Source organism: Muntiacus reevesi, chromosome X (genome assembly GCF_963930625.1).
Source record: "Muntiacus reevesi chromosome X, mMunRee1.1, whole genome shotgun sequence".
NCBI lineage: Eukaryota > Metazoa > Chordata > Mammalia > Artiodactyla > Cervidae > Muntiacus > Muntiacus reevesi.
In genome coordinates this window covers 53826384-53847059 of record NC_089271.1, presented here as the reverse complement: position 1 = coordinate 53847059, position 20676 = coordinate 53826384, and the positions used below count along the sequence as shown (strand labels likewise).

The 20676-nt window shown below is 45.0% G+C and overlaps 1 protein-coding gene across 2 annotated transcripts in view; it reads left to right on the top strand.

The window, feature by feature from the left end:
• Positions 1-716: 716 nt before the first annotated feature.
• The window catches only part of SHROOM4 (shroom family member 4), a 236925-nt gene continuing 216965 nt past the window's right edge, over positions 717-20676 (top strand). For both annotated transcript variants that reach the window (XM_065914842.1, XM_065914841.1), the window contains exon 1: positions 717-909. In XM_065914842.1, coding sequence (XP_065770914.1) covers positions 793-909 — 117 coding nt within the window. In that variant the 5' untranslated portion in view covers positions 717-792. The remainder of the gene's footprint in view (positions 910-20676) is intronic.

Sequence of the window (20676 nt, the reverse complement as noted above, 5' to 3'; positions counted from 1 at the left end):
CCTGGGCAGGGGGCATCCTCAAAGTGCTTCTTTATTTAAACTATGCTCCAGGGCAATGTTTCATAATGACCCCACACACCTAGCTCGCACACACAGAGCAGCCTACTCACACAGCCCCACTGTGTTCCCTGGCGTGCTTGCTTGACTTTCCATCCCTCTAGGCAAGATCCACAAATTAGCAGCTTTGTAACCCTCCCAGGACCCGGTTCTCGGGGCCTTCAGAAGAAAAAGGCAGTCAGAGAAATATGAACGCGCTAATCGGGAAACCAGCATTTCAGCCCACTCAGCCACGCGGGCCATCCACACTAACGACTTTCACCTCCCCTGGCCTTGGCTGGCTGGAGGGGCGGGGAACTCGGCAGTAAGGAGGAGGACCAAAACCGGGGAGGGGGGGCGTGGGGGGGGGAAGCTGCTTGAATGAAACAATGTAACAATTGATGTGAAGCCTCGCCTCACTCCCACTCCCCAGCGTTCTTATAGGCGAGGTCCCACTGACTGACACTTCCCATTGCTCCGTTTTCTTGTCCATTACGCACTATCCCTCCGCCTCTCCTTTTCTTTTCTTTTTTCCTCCTTCTCCTTCCCCCCTCCTCTCTCCCCCTCTCTCCAGCTCCGTGTCATTTCCTCCTTGCGCTCGCTCTCTGCCCGAGCGTCTCCAGCCAGGAGAGTAGGCGGAGCAGGGCGGTGAGGGGTGGCGTAGCGCTGGAGGGCGATGGTGGCGGAGCCGCTGGGGGCGGAGGCAACGTAGCCCCCGCAGAAAAGGAGTCCCGCCGCGCCTGAGCCGAGCGGAGGATGGAGAACCGGCCTGGGTCCTTCCAGTACGTCCCAGTGCAGCTGCAAGGGGGGGCGCCCTGGGGCTTCACCCTCAAGGGGGGTCTGGAGCACTGCGAACCGCTCACGGTGTCTAAGGTAAGAACTGGCTGCTCTATCCGAGCAGTGCCCAACTTTGAATGGGCGAGCGGGTGTTCGGGCTGCCGCGGGACGCGGCCCTCAGACCAACTTGGAAACTTGGCCGGAGTTGGGGATGAAAGCCCGCTCCCCCCACCATGGAGCATTAGCTGCACTGGGGGTCTGGCCATCAGCCCCGGCGCCGACACTCCTTCGGGGAGGCGGGAACGCGGGATGAGAGCGCGGCCGGTCCGGGGCTAGAGCCCCGCGCGCAGACACCCCCGAGAGGGCTCGTGGGCCGCTTCTGCTCCCCAACGTCTGGCGGCTTGCTCCCCTCCGTTGGAGCTGGAGGAAGTGGTAGCTGTTGGGAGTTGCTCCTTGGAAGTTCCCGCGCCCTTGTGGCACAGCGAGGGGCTGAAGGGACAGGCAAGGCGGCTTGGCAGCTTTCTTTGCGGTGTCGACCGCCGGGCCATCCCGCCTGGGCAGATTACTGGGCGAGGGTCCGGTGTGGGAACGGAGATGAGGCGTCGGTGGCTTTCGTCAGCCTCACTTCCCACGGCCGGACGCGCGCACATCCATTCAGCCGGCGGGGCGTTGCGGCTTGGGCTCGGCCTTTCCCTCCCACCGGAGTCCTGCCCCAGCGCCGGCGAGATTTCCTGCACGTTGAGGAGCGTGGAGGAAACTTTTGCGCCATGGAGCGCAGCTGTGCTGGAGCTGCCGCCGCTGCCGCCAGGGTTTGTTTGTTTTAGGAGGCTGTGGTCTGCTGGAAGCCAAGTTGCAGCTGAGGACAGGGGAGAGGTGCTCTCCCGAGCCTTCCAGAAGCCCCCTGAGCAAGCCATTCCCGAGTAGGGGTGAGGGTAGGGGGTGGGGGCCGCCGGGGCTGTAACTGGGAGGAGAGATTTGCAGGACGACTCACCTTGAGGCACCAGATGGCCAAGAGAGTGAACTTCACGAACTTTATTCTGATTTTTTTGGTTTGTTTTAAGACTGTTTTTGTTTCTCTGAAAAGCCCTTCCCCTTCCAACCCGCTCAAATTGCAGTTGAGGTGGAAAACGTGGATTTGTGCTGGAGAAAGAAAGATGTGGTTTCTCTGCGGGTAACAAATGTCACTTTATTGTTTTGGCTTCTTAACGTAGGTCACATCTTAGGAGGGGGAGGCGAATGGCCCCCGTCACACCCCTGCAGAAAGCTGTGCCCTTTTGCCAGGCCCCAAATTGTTGGTTAACTTGTTAGTGTCGGGGGTTCTTCAGGCCTTGGGGCCACACTGTTAGCAATCCTGGGGAGTTGTGACGGGTTGTGCCTATCACCTTGAGCTGCCCGAGGTATGCTGAGGCAAAACTTTGAGGGGCTGTCAGGGAAAACTGGAATCTTTAGCTTCTCCAAACACCAATTACCAACCCAGATCTTCACCCAGCACCCTTTTTTCTCATACTAGTCATTTATTTCTAACCAGCCAAAGATGACTTTGTCACCTACTGTCATTGCCACCCCCCACTCCAGTATTCTCTGGAGAGTGTAGTAATAAGCCTTTTTTTTTTTTTAATTTGAACAGTCTCAAACAACCCCTTTGAGGAGGGGAATCCTGGCCTTCAGGATTTTCTTCTAATCAAACTCCTCCTCTCCCTCCATTCCACCAAGGTCAGAACAGTCTATGCAGCCCTCCATGGGCTGGCAGTTCCTCCCTTTCTTTTTATCCCGACACCACATGCAGACTTCCCAGTCTGCCCAGACAACCTGCCTTGGAGGGGTCATTCTCCACCTCTGCCCAGGGCTCACCCATCCTGAGAGGCACCCCAGAGAGTGGTTGCTGCTGTGGCCCTGGGTTGTTTTGTGAGCCAGCACAAACATGGCAGGGGGTGTTACTAAGCACAGGGCAGTCAACAATTTGTGGTCTAGCTGGGGGATTATTTGAGGGTAGATGAGGCTTTCCTTGGCCAAGCTGTTGAGGAAGTGACTCGTGTGTTGAGAGGCAGGGTGCCTTTTAATGATTCCCTTTCTGCTGAAGGTACACTTGACCCCTGTTATATATGAAGGCTCATTATTACACATATTTGGTTATTGCAGGGGGTAAAATCATTTCTCCCATATATTCCAAATAGCTTGGCTCCATACAGGAAAAGTCAGCCTATATATATAACCTGGTTTGTTGTTGTTGTTTAGTGGCTAAGTGGTGTCTGACTCTTGCACCCCCGTGGACTGTAGCCCCCCAGGCTCCTCTGTCCATGAGATTTCCCAGGCAAGAATACTGGAATGGGTTGCCATTTCCTTCTCCAGGGGATCTTCCTGACCTAGGGATCAAACCATGTCTCCTACATTGGCAGGTGGATTCTTTTCACTGAGCCACCTGGGAAGCCCATATAACCTGGTTGTGTGTTAGTCACTCAGTCGTGTCTGATTCTCTGCGACTGTATGGACTGTAGCCCGCCAGGCTCCTCTGTCCATGGGATTTTCCAGGCAAGAATACTGGAGTGGTTTGCCATTTTCTTCTCCAGGGGATCTTCCCAATCCAGGGATCACATTACAGGCAAATTATTTACTGTGTGAGCCACCAGGGAAGCCCATATAACCTGGTTAGCCCCTATATTTAAAGGGGCCATGGCAGTTTTGTAAAGTGCAGTGGTTACCTGTATTTTTTTTGTTGCCTAGATAGTATGTGGCATAGTTCATTAATCCCCTTTTAATTTTTCTCCCTTTATGCTTCAGAACGATACAGCTTTCTTCTTGGAAATAGTCTCAGTCTGCACACGTTGGTGGGGATGAGATGGAAGGGTATAGAAAGAGAATTGTATTGGCAGATTGAAAACTTGGGTTCTAATCCTTGCTCTGCCACTCACTAGCCCCAGGATCCTGGGTACATCACTTGCCCTCCCTGGGTTTAGATGTCTCCATGTCTACTGTGAGGTTCAAGTCTTTAAATAAGACTGTGACAGTCTAGTAGCCAGTCTTTTCTGCTGTGCTAGCTTTGACCCTTTTCTTCCTAGAAGGGTTTCTGACTGAGGAAGATGACACTTTGTTCTATTTGCATGCAGTGTTACTGTTTTATAGTGTATTTCCACATTTCTTTTTTTTCATTAACCTTCTACAGCCACCAGGTGAGGCAGTCAAGGAAGGCTGTGGAGAAACTGATGGAAAAACTGAGGCTGTGATGCATTGACTGGCATGCATAGATATGTCATATGGTGAGTCAGTGGTAGGCTCCAAATTGATCATATTTTCTACTACTTGGAGAGTTTCTTTGTTAAAAATTATTATTTTTATTGAAGTACAGTTGATCTGGGGCTTCACAGGTGGTGCTAGTGGTAAAGAATCCTCCTGCAATGCAGGAGATACAACAGACGTGGGTTTGATCCTTGGGTCAGGAAGATCTCCTGGAGTAAGAAACGGCAACCCACTCCAGTATTCTTGTCTGGGAAATCCCATGGTCAGAGGAGCCTGCAGACTGCAGTCCATGGGGTCTCAAAGAGTCAGACACGACTGAGCACTCTGCAATAGTATAGTATAGTTGATTTACAATTTTGTGTTAGTTTCAGGTATGCAGCGTAGTGATTCTTTTTTTTAGGTTATATTCCATTATAGACTATTACAAGATAATGAGCATAATTCCCTGTGCTATATAGTACATCCTTGTAGCTTATCTATTTTATGTATAGTAAAGTAGTTTGTATCTGTTAATGTCATACTCCTAATTTGTCCCCACCTCCCTATCCACTTTGGTAACCGTAAGTTTGTTTTCTATGTCTGTCAGTTTGTTTCTATTTTGTATATAGATTCATTTGTATTATTTTTTAGATTCCACATATATGTGATATATAGTGTTTCTTTTTGACTATTTCACTAAGCATAATACTCTCTAGGTCCATACATGTAGCTGCAAATGGCAATATATCATTCTTTTTTATGGCTGAATAGTATTACACCCCCCCCCCCACATATTTATCCATTTACCTGTTGATGGAAACTTGGGTTGCTTCCATATCCTGGCTATTGTAAATAGTGGTGCTGTGAATGCTGGTGTGCGTGTATCTTTTTGAATTAATTTTTGTTTTTTCCAGCTATATACCCAGGATTGGAATTGCTGGGTTATATGGTAGTTCTATTTTTAGTTTTTAAAGGATCCTCTATGCTGTCTTCCATAGTGGCTACACTGATTTACATTCTCACCAACAGGATACAAGGGTTCCCTTTTCTCCACACCCTCTACTTGAAGAGTTTCTTGATATTTCTGGTGTACTGCAGTTTGTGAAGAGACATGGGGCAATACCACTGAGGGGTGTATTCAGTCTTGGCAGCCTCCCACCTCATTGACCCTTTGCATGCCAGCCTGTGGTTTCACAGTAGGTGAGGAGTGGGTTGCAGACACTCCCTGGTGGAGTCTAGGCTCAAGAAATAGGAGAGGACTGTTTTGGTCACTCCAGACCACTTATGATGATCTCAGGTCAGGCAGATACAGAGGTAAGGTACCAGAACCATGGTGAGAAATATTGGCGAACCTCCTTTGGTGTCATGGGAAAAAACCCAAAAGAAATTTGGATCTGGTGTGGCATATATTCTTGGAGATAGCTTGTGGAACAGGTGGAGACATCTTGGGAGTGGAGGAGTTTGAGGAAATGTGATTAGTGGGAAAAGAATGCATAGAGTGTGAAAGTGTATTTCATAATTGTTATGGGGGAACATTTGGATCAGGAAATGATCAAGTTGAGGAAGTCATCAATTTCTATATGCTCCAGTGATATCCCTGAAGGAGGGAATTCACCTGTCAAAGTTGTGGAGACTGGTATAGTCTTAACTTCTCTTCACTTCTTTTAATAGTTAAGTGACAAAGAAGAAATGTTTAAAAAAAGACAAACAGCAACCCCTCACCCAAACAACTATTCTTGTTGATTATCCTCTGCAATAAGGAATGGTGTGTGATTTCCTCATACATTGTGTGTTTCCAAAGAAACATGACCCACTAGAGAATTGGGCCCATATCTTTGGTTAGCATCTTATACTCTTAATTCCTTACTGACCCAGGGAGCCTGTCTGAAAGAAGTGGAGATTCTCTTCTAATCAGATTTGACTTTTTGGGCTGTTTGCTACCTAGGCTTTCCCTCTATCCCCTCTACAGTGTAGACAGTCATCCATCCATTAGGTTCCCTGCGCTGGAAAAGATCCACTTTGGGGGATGGGTGACCTTTTCAAGGTTCTGGTGCCAGTGATTATGTATCAAATAGGGCCTCTCAGAGGTCTCAGAGATTCAAACTGTATCCTCCTGTGGTATGTGTATGTGAAAGAGAGAGTTGCTAAGCTGTATTGTAAGATTCCTGTACTCATTTTGAGTTCTTGGAAATGTGCCCTGAGGTTGGCTGAGGGTGGAGACCAGTGTGGGGATGTAGGAAAAGGAGGAGGAGGAGAATTGGGGAGGAGGACAAGACATGGCAGAAACAGACTCATCCTATGTATTTGCCATTTTCTTGGTCCATTTTTGTGACAGTCTCTTTCTGACACAGTAATGGAAGTGGCCACTAGTTACTTACTGCTGTGAAACAAAGTAGGGTCGGGTGGGGCAATAGCCTGGAGGAGAAAGAAGTTTCACCTCCTCCGCTTAGTTCACTGATGTTGCTGTATTATTTTATCCTCTTTGGACCCAAGATTTCTATGCCACCTGGGGTTAGCCCTACCTGCAGCATCTTTATTAACACAGATGATGTGAGAATAAGTCGGGCAAACCTTAATACTGTGTGGCATCCTTAGCCTAGGAAGAGGGCAGGGCATGCTCTTCAAGTTTTTAGTCTCTCCTTCATCCCCACTGAAGCACACAAAGTGGCAGCTGAGATTTCAAGAGGATGTGGATCAAGTCAGATTGAGGCCTGGCAGTAGATTTGGCTGCGACTTTGAGTTCTTGTTGGGTGCACAGGTAGTGTTATGTGAGATGTGATAGTTCTGTGAAACCGTCTTAGTTAGGTTGCAGGCCGGGACCACCCCCAGGCCAGGGCTTGGCATTCACAAATGGACCTTCATGAGGTCTACTTCTTTGGGAGCTTAGTACACCCTGGTTACTTAGATGAATCCCTTCCTCATCTCTGCTTCTAGAATCAACAAAGATGTCTACTGCCTCATTCCCCAACTGCTCTTCTCTCTCAGAAAGTAGGCTTTTGGGTACATAGGGTAGGAATCCATCCAAAGGAAAACAAATCAGGTTGGTGAGAAGTAGTAAAGCAAAGAAAGTGGGTAATATGTCTGCTAACCCTTGGCTGAGCTTTGGCTACACACTGCTTTGGGGCCTGCTGGGCTGTCATAATACAACTAGTAACCTATTGTGATCCACACGTGTGCTCCCTGAATTAAAAAAAAAAAAAAAAAAAGGCCAAGCCTGTTAGAGGCTTTTCCTTCTCTAAAACCTCAGACAGAGAAAATTCAGTTGCAGCTGGAAGACAGTTGAACATTGTCCTTTAAATAGAATTCAAATGATTTTGCCTCTTGCTCTCTCCCATCTCCTCCCAGAACTTGTTTTTAACCGAAAAAAAGAAACTCAGATTTGAGGTTGGTGTTTGTGGAATGATTATCTAGAGGGAACATCACAGTGTTTACAGTTAGGCTCCTTAAGAACCAGAGGGCAAAAAGATGCTGACCTGTCTGAGAAAAGTTAATGACGAACAGCAGAGATTAAGTCAAGGGCTGCCCTCACTAGCCACACACCCTCCCGCACCCCCACCAAAGGGCAGACTAAACTCAGGCCTACTAACTGAATACTGTTCTTTGAGGTGGCTGGAATCACAGATTCTCAAAGTGAGGAGGATTTTGTGGAAGTCACCTGGTCTTAATTGATCCATGAGCCTCCTATGCAGTATCCCTGAGCTTGTTCTCCTCTGGTCGTGGGGGAGCGCATTTCCTTCTTAGCCAGTCCTGTTCAGTGTTAAAAAAAAGTTTTGACTGTAGACAGCTTTTTCTCGTGTTGGGCTGCAATCATTCTCCATCTGCCTACTCTCTGTGGGTTCTAGTTTTGCCTTCTGGGACCACAAAGAGCAAGTTCTCTGACTTAGGACAACCTTTGGTAGGTCTGAAGACAAAGACTATGTCCCTTTGTCTCAGTTTTCTAGGCTAAAGAGCCTTAGCTCTTTTAGCTGTTCTCTATGGGGTCTGAGATCAAGCCTCCTGCTCCCACTCTGGATACCCTCCAGCCTGGCCATGTTCCTCTTGAGTTAGAGAGCCCATAGCTGAATGCAGTTAAGTGAGAAGCATCTGACAGAAGTTGAGTCAGACCATTCTTTAAAACAACTGAAGACTACTTTGGTTCTTTCTGGCATCCATGCCATATGAAGACTCTGTATCAAGCAAAGTGTTTTAGTGGAAGTATCTATGCTGCTGCTAAGCCAAACCTGTCCAAGGCTTCTACATAGGCACCTGCATACAGACAACTACGTAAGAGATTTGGGAGGGGCACATCTCTCACTATGTATTTAGAATTGTCTCTAGCCCTGTCCCTAGCCCACATCAGCCTTGGGAAAAGTGTTCTAAGGGAGATGATAGAGAAGGCATAAGCCCTGACTTCCAGGAGCATATGTTTCTACAAAGAGTTATAGCCAAGGAATTTGTATAATAGAAGAAGGAAGTGGTATTTGCTCAAAAATCAGACCTCCAGAACATCAGATTGTTTGATCTTTAACCAGTTGCTGGCTTTGATTTTGTAGGTATAACCTCTCTGAGCTTAATTTTCCCCTTGTGGAACACATAGGTGTGTTTGAGATTGAAGATGCTGACCGTACATGGCATACAAGAAGCCTCCAACTTACAGAAACCCTGGGTAGGAATTTAGACACAGCAGTCTCTAACCCTGTTAGGTTTTTATTTCTGTGCACATTGTCATTGGCACTGGTTGCAAATCTCCTATTGTTGCTGCTATTTCTCTGTTCTGAGGTCTTCTGTCTGTACCTGGAATACCCACGGGAGTCACTCCTGCTGGAGGTCTTGCATCCACAGTCTCATTGCCGCCCCCTCTCCATGTCCTCACATCTACCAGATTGTCACCTGAATTGAGCAAATGTCTTTTCTTGGTACTAAACTCCTGATGGGGGATTGTATTGAAATGGAGCTTAATACTCATTATCACTGAAGGATGAGAGGCTTGGAAAAGAGAGTTAAAGTCTAGGAAACATGTCCCTCTAACACAGTTCTTGATAGTTGCCATGTTCAGAACAGTTCTGGATAGGGCTCTTTGGTCCATAGTATATCCCTGATAAAATCACAGAACCTAACCACCATTTTTATAATATCCTATCTACAGGGAACTGCATTCAAAGCTCCAAATAAGCTTGCTTATTTACAATTCTAGTCTGTCTACAGGGAACTGCATTCAGAGTTTCAAATAAGCTTGCTTATTTACAAAGGTAATTTTGGAAAACAATCTGGAAGTCAGGGATAACAAGTGCTCTAGGTATTTCTGTTACACAGATCTAAGTGGGTTTGGGGATTCTACTACTCTCACTGCCCAGGTGCTCATAGCCTTGGTGCTGGGGCCAGAATTTGTGTGTACATACAGTGTTTGCATTGTTAAATCTCTCTGAAACTGAACTTCAGGTTTACCTGAGTTATCTTGTAATCAGCATGTGACCCTTTTTATTAGTTATGTGGGTATCTAGATCACTTTCACTGTTTCTGCGGGGCAATATTTTGTTTCTTGATGCTTCCCTGAAATACCTGCTTTAGACAGACTTCAATTAAGTCATTAATGAAAAAGTTGAGGTATTATATTTCCCTGCTAAAATTGTGCTCTAAGACCTGGGAATGGGATAGATGTTTGTCTCTTCACACCCCTTCACCCCATCTAGTATAAATAAGTCAAATGGAAAGATTGTCTTAGGCATTAGTTTTCCACGGGATGATTTGTTCTTCCTCACATCACACGGGCATGTTTGCTTGGGCACATAGCCATCCTGGCTGGGCACCAAAATTGCAAAGATCAAGATGACTTGGTTTCTCAGAGACTAACTGCCCCCACCCCCGCAAGCCCCACTTTGACTTCATCTCTACTCCCTCCTCTTTCAGGGAAAGTCCATGACTATGCCATGCCACAGAACGAACACTGCTTGGTAGCAACAGAGACACATTTTCCACGCATCTAGGCTACCCTTCTTTCATGTCCGGTCTTTGGTTTGCAGTCTCCACCCTCCAGCACTGAGTTGCTTGAGGCCTACATTTGGGACTGTCTCACTCAAGTGCCACTACTTCTTTGTTCATTCATTGGCTTCTTCCCTGCCCACTGTCCAAAACCCAGCTTGTTTTTTTTTTTCTTTTTTGGTCACAGTGGGCCCTTCTTGTATACTGTACCAGCTCTGTCCCTCTTGGCTCAGCCATGCATCTGGTGTGTGTGGGGGGAGGGGAGAGAAGTTCAGAGTTAAGGCTGATAAAGTTTGACGACACTCAGCAAATTGGTAGCTGGGTCAGGGGGAACTTTTCTCACACTGTGTCTCTCTATCCTGTTTCAGTGGAGGACCGGACCTCTGTTGCATTCCTGATACTCTCTTATCAACTCGCTGAGTAATTTTGGCATGTTACTTCACCTCTTTGTACTCTCCTGTTTCTTCTCAGCCTCTCTGTGGGGCAAGCTTCTGCCTTATTGAAGGGATGCTATGAGCTCCAGGATCTTCTCTCAGAGTTTAGGCTGTGGAGGTGTAAAGGCTGACTGACATTAGGCAGTTCATCCAGGACTTTGCTTTCCTCTACGCTCCTACTTCCTATCTTTCCACAAATGGCTGTTTCCTGGTATGTTCTCAGGGACGACATGCCTCATGGTCTGTTAACTTTCACTCAAGTCTTTTAATGTTACATTTGTGAGGAATGCAGGAGGTGGGACTAATTTGACAGGATCAACGGTTAAGCCCAGTGATGGACAGACTCTTTGTGGTGTCTTCTGTCCTCCACTCTAATGCCACTCAGCAGATTCCCAACTATATGGTCTTCTCTCTTCCTGAGCCCCTGGCAGGGAAGTTTTGAATGGTTCTCTTATACTGCCTTTCATGGTCCATCAGAAATTGATTTTTCTTTGTGGGGAGGAGGTTGGGGGTGAGATGAGGTAAAGCTGGGAGGAAAGCTGGTTCAACTAGTTATTCTGGAAAGGTGTTAGAGTCTCGTGGCTTCTGCCCCATCTTTACTTATGAGAGGATGACAAGCTAAAGCCTTATCTTTGTTGGGCTGCCTTGTTGCTTTCCATTTGTGTGTGTATGTGTGTGTGTTTAATGTAAGTGAAAGCTCCTCTACAAACTTCTGTAGGTAGGCTGTTTTTGATGGCATCTTATCTGACTGGGAGGGTGAGTGATGACATTTTGGAGCCTCAGAGGTGAGTATCAGTCTTGACTCTCATGTTCTTTGAAGGGCTTGACTGAGAGTTTGGAGCTCTGTGTTAATTAGAAATTGTGATCAGGGAGTAGCAAGGCAACAGGCAGAAAGTGGATCAGGCAAGGATTTGCTTGTGCCTCATTGGATGGAGGTAGTGCTACTTGGTTGGATCTCAGCAACCTCTTGAAACAAAACAGGCAAACCAGGCCTAGATACGGTAGGATAGGAGGCATAGTGAACCTGCTGTGTGGTAAATACTGCTACTTTTAGGAGTTTTACATATATTCTTATCTAATTTTACAGTAACTCTTTGAAGTAGATATTGATCTCCCCATTGTGCAGATGAGGGGACTGAGGCTCAGGAGAAATTAAGTGATAGACTCCACATGGAAAAACTGACCTTCAAATTGACTACTGTCTGACTTCACATCCCAAGCTGTTTACATAAGTGAAAGAGAAGAAGAACTAGGTAAGAGTATGATGGGGGAAGCTGGTGAAAGAGAAAAAAAATGAAAGAAATGTAATCTGCTGCAAAAACTGGTAATGTTACCAATACATGCCCCTCAGGGGTCAGGATCAAAGGAAAGATATTGTTTTATTTTGTTCTAAATCTCAAATCAGAGTAAGAAGTATAAGCTTGGATTTAGAAGACCCAAAGTTCAGTCTTAGATTTGCCATTCAGTATTTGTGCATCACTGGGCATACCATTTTCCTTTCTGTGTCTCCATTTCCTCACCTGCAAAATAAAATAATAAAGTTCACACTTCTTTCCAGTAGGGAGGGAGATTGAGTTTATCCTTTATCTCATATAAATACTAGATGTGTATGCAATTTAAGAAGAAAGGAAAAGCATTCCACAGATGTCCCTTTTTAAACAGAAATTTTCTTAAGGGAATTCTGAACTTAAACAATGAAGTCTATGAAGTTACCAAATCTTTGGAAGTTGTATGAAATGGCAGGACATCTTTAATGTGATGTTTGCTGCTGGCAGACATTGGAAGACCAGACATGATTTCTGGCTAATGTTTGAAGAGACAGCGATTTGAAAGGTGATGCTAAGCCTTGTTTGGCTCCTACCTAAGAGCTCTCAGTTAAGCCTCCAATCAATCAATCAGTCCACCAGTCAACACGTATTTGTTGAGTACTTTGTAAAGTGCTAGAGAATATAAGAGATAGTCACCATGGAAGACCTGTTCCATGGAAATGACTGTTTTGTTGAAGAGAGACATTACCGCAAGCCTAGGGAACAAAAACCTTACTTTAAGTGCTGAAACCATGGGCTAGGTTCTAAGAGCAACGTTTTCAAAAACTTCATTGAAGTATAGTTGATTTACGATGTGTTAATTTCTACTATACAGCAAAGTGATTCAGTTGTATGTATATATACATTCGTTTCATATTCTTTTCCATTATGGTTTATCACAGGATATTGATTATAGTTCCCTGTGCTATACAGTAGAAGCTTGTTGTTTATCCATTCTATATATAATAGCTTGCATCTGCTAACCCCAACTTCTCACTTCATCTGTTCCCCAACCCCCCCCCCCACCCCGGCAACCTCAAGTCTGTTCTCTATGTCTGTAGGTAAGAGCAAAGTTTGTTCAGTGAGAAGAGATTTCATTGTAGGCTGATGTGGTTGGGAGCTTTGTGGAAAAAGGAAGAATTGAAGCTAGGTCTTGAGGGCTATATAGGATTTAGGTAGGCTGGCGAGGAAGAAAGGCATTCATTCTAGTTAGTACAAGTGCTGCATGTTCTAAGGACACAGACAAATGACAGGCCAGTTGGTTCACCCTACAGTGAACTAAGAATATGAGCTCCTCAGGATCTGGGTATGTGTGGTTTGTTCATTTATTCACTTGTTAATTCATGCATTAAATTTATTGAGTGCCTGTTCTAGGAGCTGAGCTATTTTTCCTATGGCCTGTGAAACCAGCACAGAGCCCCATAAATGTCACTTTTACTTGTTTTCTGTTAATACTTTCATAGTACATATCTTGAGCCAGGCACTGGTCTTCTATCTTAATACATATTAGCTCCTTTATTAACCCCGTTTTTACAGATGAGGAAATTGAGGCATAGAGAGGTTAAGTAACTTGCACACTGTCTTACTGCTTGTGTGGCTGATAAGTGGATCAGTGGAGATACCCTTGATTGTTATCTAGTAATGAGATATAAAGGGGAATGGATTTGAGTCAGTTATTCTGAAGCACCCAGAACATCAGACTGTGGGGTGGACTCAGGTTGGAAGTACATACCCATTTTGTTTTTTTTTTTTTGGAAGATTACTGTTAATGTGTTAAAAAAAAAAAAAAAAAAACACCTAACACAGTACTGGAGAAGGCAATGGCAACCCACTCCAGTACTCTTGTCTGGAAAATCCCATGGACGGAGGAGCCTGGTAGGCTGCAGTCCATGGGGTCATGAAGAGTCAGACACGACTGAGCGACTTCACTTTCACTTTCATGCCTTGGAGAAGGAAATGGCAACCCACTCCAGTGTTCTTGCCTGGAGAATCTCAGGGACAATGGAGCCTGGTGGGCTGCCATCTATGGGGTTGCACAGAATCGGACACGACTGAAGCGACTTAGCAGCAGCAGTGGCGGCAGCAGCAACACAGTACCACAGCCATATATGTGTTTCCACGAGGAAAGACCTACACTGAACAACTGGAGGGGGCATTTTAAAGGAATCAGTTATCTTGGCAACACGCTGACTGTTGTTAATACATTAGCAAGTTGCCAGAGGTAGTGGTAATATATAACATTGGAATCTGAAGAAATGAGGGACAGGCAGGAGTTGAGATGAATCCAATATTTCTAATCTAAAAGGCTCTTGGTGGTGATGGAGATTGGGAGGGCTAACTGGGCTTAGTTCAGTTTTGGATCTTCTGAGACTTTAGGATTATCAAGGTAAGGTGTTCCATAGGCAGTTCAGGAAAAAAAAAAAAAGATTTGTTTATTTAAGGCCACTGGTCAGTTAAAACAACAAATTATTGTTTCAGGAACATAATGATTAACACAGATGATTTACTAATCTGCTGATTGTTGTGGAAATGAGTGAATTGCCAGACAATCTCATGCCCCAACAGACATTGGAACAGGCCAGCATTGTTATTTAATGGGCTTTTCTGGTCATAGTTTGGTCTTGCTATCTCCTCCAATCTGCAGGCTGCCTAGTCACCTGAGGTATTATTGGCTGCAGTTCTTTCTGCCTAACCGAGTGTTTTCAAGTGATGGGGAAGTCCAACAATTGAACAAACAAACAAAAAAAAAAGAAATTCAAAATACGAAAATTTAGACTTGAAGCTGGAAATGTTAAAAGGTTCGAGGCTGTTAGAAAACATCAGTTGTCTTGCCAACTTGTTTAAGGATTGTATTCTGTATATGAAAAGTAAAATGTGTGGGCTTAATAAGGCAAACTCCACTGGAGTTTCAAGTCTGAATTGCATTTTTGATGTCAGTAGTTTTATGCTCCCTACATAGTGGAGTATTATTAATCTGTGAATATCATTGTTCATATTTCTGCAGTAGCAAGGGTTCTTAAAATGTGATCTTTGAAAAAACATTATTAAACTTGCAAGTATGATTTGTTTTTAGTGGTGTCTTCACTGTACTTTCATCCTGAGTTTTACATTAAAATAAAAAAGGAGGTAAGGATGTATTTCACAAATTCATTGCTGCAAATCTGGCTAGAAAACAGTACTTTATTATTAAGAGACTTTTGCATATTTGGAGTGATTATTTAGATAATAATTTAGATGCCCTGTATACTTACAGAAAATTCTCAGGAAAGGTTAACTTTGTGTACAGGTGGGTGTGCCAGTCCCTCGCCTACCTCCATTCTTCTCAGCTTTGCTTTCTATATCTGTAATTTGTTTTTTGCTTTTCTGTGTGATGAAAAACTGAAATTCGGAATGTTGTAAAGATGCTTGTGCCATGGAACTTGGTCTCTTCACTTTCCTTTCCTTCCTCCTTGTATACAAAACTCATTTCACACTAAAAATCTAATGGGCACGTGGGTTCCTTTACCTAACTCTTCTCTCTGGCCAGGTAAAATAGCTTGTAATTTATATTTGAAACTGATTTGAATATCTAACTGCTGGGGGTATTTTTGTGACTACCCAAGTGCTCTGGCTTTTACAAGAGCCAGCTTGCCAATTTCTCTCTGCTGTATGAGGTCTGGTGGGAGGATGATACTCTCCCTCTCTGGATGTAAAGGGTTAAATATGTAATTTTCATGTTTTCCCATGCCTTTGGCTGGAGAAATGCACAGTGTTCTGCAACCTGCCCAGGCCCTGCACATACTGTATCTGCTTAAAGAAGGCTTTGGCTCTTAGCCCTTCTCAGCTGCATTAGAGTTCAGGTTTCATCCTTCTCCCCTTCCAGCCACTAATAAAAGCCAAAAGAATTAAGGATCAGGGAGAGTTAATTCCCACTGCTAAGACCCAGGTGGGGCCCTTCCACCTCCCATCCCGTCTTCTAGGTTAGAACTCTAATTTAGGGCTGAGCTCTAGTCTAAGCCTGTATGTGACAGTGATCTGGAACAGGCCACAGAAAAGCACTTGACGATCAGGTTTTGCCTTGTGCTGGCATATCTCTCTCTCCCTCTCTCTTTCCTCCCCTCCCTCCCTCCCTCACTCTCTCCCCCCCTCTCCCTGCTTCCTTTCTCCCTATCTCCCATCTCCCTCTTTCCCCATGCAGCAACTCTATTGGGATCTTAGAAAAGATGAGGGGTCAAGCCAACCAATGCTATTACAGAGATGGAAATGATGTATCATTGTTCCTTTCTTCTAAACTAGGAGTTTGGGATGAAGCTTCTACTTTTTTTTTTTAATTTCCTGACCCAACCTCAGTACAACATTAGGAATCTCATTCAGAATAAGAAATGTCATTGATGTCTCACCCAACTTAAAAGAGATGCATAGTAATGAGCTCTAAAATAGTGAGCTCAGTCAGAGAGGGCAACTTTGAAGGAGGATCTTGCAAGAACTGGGATAGGCAGGAAGAAGCTTCCTTCTGGAACAACTACACTATTGTAGTTGCCTCCTCAATGGTTTCCCTCCCTTTGATCACCCCCGCCCACTTAAAATTATTTACTATTTCCCTATTACCTCCAAAATAGAGCCCAAACTACTTTAGCCTGGTGTAGGGACTATTGTCCACTGGGCTCAAGTTTTACTTTCTAGCACTCCTTCCAGGACACAGATTTTCAGACAGAGTGATTTCCTTTCCACCCCACCCCCCACCCCCAGCACAGCCAGGAAGTTCTGGCCTCCAAATTTCCCATCCTGATGTTCCTTGAGTGACTTACTGGCCACTCAGAAGACCTACTCCCCTCCCCTCCCTTTTGGGCCTAACCTTCAAGCCCTACTCAAGGACATCATTTCAGTCTGCTTTTGGTGGGGAAAGTCTCTCCCTTTTTGAAATCCTGGACCTCTGATTTTCTAGTAGAAATCTTTGACTGCCCTGTGTCCAGTTTGCTAGACCCAAATCTTCTAGAGGACAATGGCTATGTCCCCTGTATCTTTACTGTTCTCAGCACAGAGCAGGGTAGACTCTCCGTAATGATTTGCTGAAAGAGTCAAGTAAAACTTTTGTACTGAATAACTGGTTATGTTCCCCTTTCTTTTTTTTTTTGGTTATGTTCCCCTTTCTTATCCTCATTCCAAATGAGAAAGAGGAAATGACTTGAAGAGCTGAATATACTAGCTGAGTTTTCCAGTCTCTCTGTGACACCTAGTAACTGGGGTGAGCCTTGGATCTCACACACACACACACACGTGAACTCAGGACAGAGGGAACAAATCAAAGGAAATAGTGGTGCATGTGAACATGGAGAGGGATCCCAGACACAACCCTGGATGAGAAGGGGGAGGGTAGCAGTGGAGGCTAGGGCCATCTAACTGCTTGTCCAAGACCTGCCTGCAGTTGGGTTTGCTATGGTTGGGTTTCTTGCCACTGCAGCTCGCGTGCATGAGCTGTGTTCCTGAGGCTTGCCTGTGGGAGCGGCCTGCTGCCTGATGATTACAGCATTCCCTTGCTGTTGGGAAACGTTGCTGCGAGCCTCTTAAAAGAGCAGCCACCCCTCTTGTTGCTATGTGTTCAGGAAGGGTAGACTGTGAGTCTTCGGCCTGACTCAAGTGTTTCATTGCTTCAACTGAAAGGAGATGGCTTTATGTGAACCTACTCTGTGTGTGTGTGTGTGTGTGTGTATTTTCACTTTTGCTTAAGCAAGCCCTGACACGTTCTGTCTGACTAGCCTTGGGTATGAGTCACCGTCTGGTATTTATACCCAGTGCCTTTTCTCACTGTTTTATTCAAAGCTGAGAATGCTGAAAAGAGCCAAAGGAACCTTCTCCATCCTCCTTCCAAATGGGGTCTCATCTAATTGGCAGCTGTTTCTGTGGAAACCAATTAGGTTATGTTAAGGCACTAAAGGAAACACATTGAAGCTCACACTGGCACTACTGTGACAGTTTAAGGTACACTGTGGGGGCTTCTCTTAATTTGGTCCTGCCCAGACTATAGCTGGAGAGTTTGGTCTCTGGAGCAAAGTTTAGGAACAGGCCTCCAAAGGGACCCCCTCCCCCAGGGAAATGTTTGTCCCTATCAGGATCACATAGTAAGTTTGCTAGGAGTACAAGAATCTGAGAAAGTTTAGAGGAGGTAATTCAGTCTTTGCAGGCATTGGTGGGAGAAACAATGTTAGCATGCTCCTCACTGCTATTCCTGTTAAGCTTCTTCCAAAGTTAACAGTTTTGTTTTGGGAGCGTGCTCCTAGAGTGTGGGAATGGTAACCCCATCAGGGGCACTGTAGTTATCAAAAGGACAGAGCCTCAGAGAGGAAGGACATGACTGCTAGCATGGTCATTTGGAGGCCAGGCAGCCAGTAAATCATTTGAGAATGAATTAAAAGTTCAAAGGGCAGGCGGGAATGCTTTGGGTGACTTCATAGGTGCTTGAAAAATCAAAGGGATAGCTGGTGTGCTTTTATTTTTTGAGGGCTGGTTCGAAGGAGCAAGGGAATAGAAGTACACAGTAGGAAATTGGCTTTCTGTTTTCATGTGCTTGGGAGCCTTAACTCTGGGCTAGGGATGATCAAAGCTACCATGATTAAATGCCAGTTACGTTCTGGGAATTTTATGTGCACAATCTCTAATCTTCTCATCACTTCTCTAAATTAACTGATAGAACTCCTGTTTTACATATGAAAAAAAAAATGAGGCTCAGAGAGGCCAAACAACATTCTCAAAGTAACACGGCCAGAAAGTGGTAGAACTGTGGTTTGAACCCAACTTGGCCTGACCACAAATTCTATGCTTATCCCACTATAGTTTGGAATTTTGTTTCTAATCCTCTTTTTGTGCCTCATGTTCTCTAATACCAATATTAACTATTCCTCTGCCTATGTCCTGTGTACCATATCATTGGAGAAGTGGAGGGTCATACAAACCAGTCATTCCCAAGCTTTCCTAGGAAGTTTTTAAATATGTGGATTACACTCTCAGGATTAAATAATACGGTGTATGAGATATACTTAATAGTGTCCCTATTCTGTGCTGTGCTTAGGCGCTCAGTCGTGTCCAACTCTTTGCAACCCCATGGAGTGCAGCTACCCCCTCGCCCCAGGCTCCTCTGTCCATGAAGATTCTCCAGGCAAGAATACCGGGGTGGATTGCCATGCCCTCCTCCAGAGGATCTTCCCGACCCAAGGATCAAACCCAGGTCTCCCACCTTGCAGTGGTTTCTTTACTGTCTGAGCCACCAGGGAAGCCCAAGAATACTGGAGTGGGTAGGCTATCCCTTCTCCTGGGGATCTTCCCGACCCAAGAATTGAACCGGGGCATCCTGCATTGCAGGCAGATTCTTTAGTAGCTGAGCTACCAGGGAAGCCACCATCCCTATTCTGAGACAGAAGTTGCAGTTTAGAGAATTTCCATGATCCACTGAACCAGTAAGTAGCAGAGCTGGTATTCAAATTTTGGATTTTAGAGTGACTATTCTTCCTAATGTCTGTGGTGCCTCTCACTCTGGGACAAGGTGAGTGATAAACAGAAAACTCTTCAACTGTCTGATAGACAATGTCTACTTGAACAATCTTTCTCTTTTTAAATCACAAACCCCAATATATCTAAAGCGGAACTTGTTATCTTCCCCTTGCCAAACAGGCTCTGTCCTTGGCCTCCTGCCTCCCACTCAGCTAGCATTGAAATCTTGGAGTCACTGCTTATTCATCCCCCATATCCAATCCATCACCACATACTGTCAGTCCTTTTTCCTTCAAAATAGCCCTCTTATCTACTCCCTTCCTTTCAATTCCTGCGACTCCCACCCTCTTCCAAGCCCTTATTTATTTCTGGACTTCTGGATTCCTGGCTAGCTTTCCCACCTCTAGGCTCACCCATTTAAATTTTACCCTCTAAGTCACTTCCTCTATCTGAGAATTTTAATTTCCCTATCTGTACAGAGAATAAGCTGAACTGGCAGGTTGATCTCTGCAGTTCTTTCCAGCTCTGACATTCTAGACGAGCAAACTATCATTGACACTCCTGTACTGCCCTCTCACTTGAATAGTTGCTCTGGTTCCATTCTCCTAGCCTTGCATAAATCTTTCCTCCATATTGTTCCTAGAGTCTTTATGTCAAATCAACTTACAGTTGAAAGAGGCATTTCAAGTTGGCCAACACTCACCCACTGCCTTACTACCATTTATGACGCCCTTGAATTTGGCTGATGAGGCTGTGCCTGAACCCTTCTGTTAATAGTAAAAACTTTCTCATGAGCCAGCCCTTTGCATTGTTGGGTAGCTACAGTTGTAAAATTCTCCTACCACAAATTGACAACAGTTAGTTGGCCTTTATGACACTCTATTATTCAAAAACTTCAGCTTTGTTTAAGTACCAACCCTTCAAATTTGGCAACCCAAGTTCTCCATAATATAGTTTCTACCTTCTCTCCTAGCCTTACATCCTCTATACTTCCTTTGTATTTCTTCCAAATAAAAAAAAAGGCTAATATTTATTGCACATTTACTGGATGCTAGACACTGTTCTCAGTCATTTTACATGTTTTATCTTATTTAATCCATATAGCAACCATATAAATTCTTATTGTTCTCCCCCATTTTGCAGAGGAGGAAAATGAGGCATATGGAATTCTAAATGATTTACCCAGAGTCTCACAGGTAGGACCTCACAGGTGGTACTAGTGGCAAAGAACCCATCTGCCAATGCAAAAGATGTAAGAGACGTGGGTTCCATCCCTGGGTCCGGAAGATCCCCTGGAGAAGGGCGTGGCAACCCACTCCAATATTCATACCTGGAGAATCCCATGGACAGAGGAGCCTGGCAGGCTACAGTCCATAAGGTCGCAAAGAGTTGGACACACTGAGCAACTTAGCACACGCACAGCTAGTAGATAGTAGAGCTAGGATGTTAATCCAAAAAGGCTGTCTGGAGAATACATGTCCGTAATC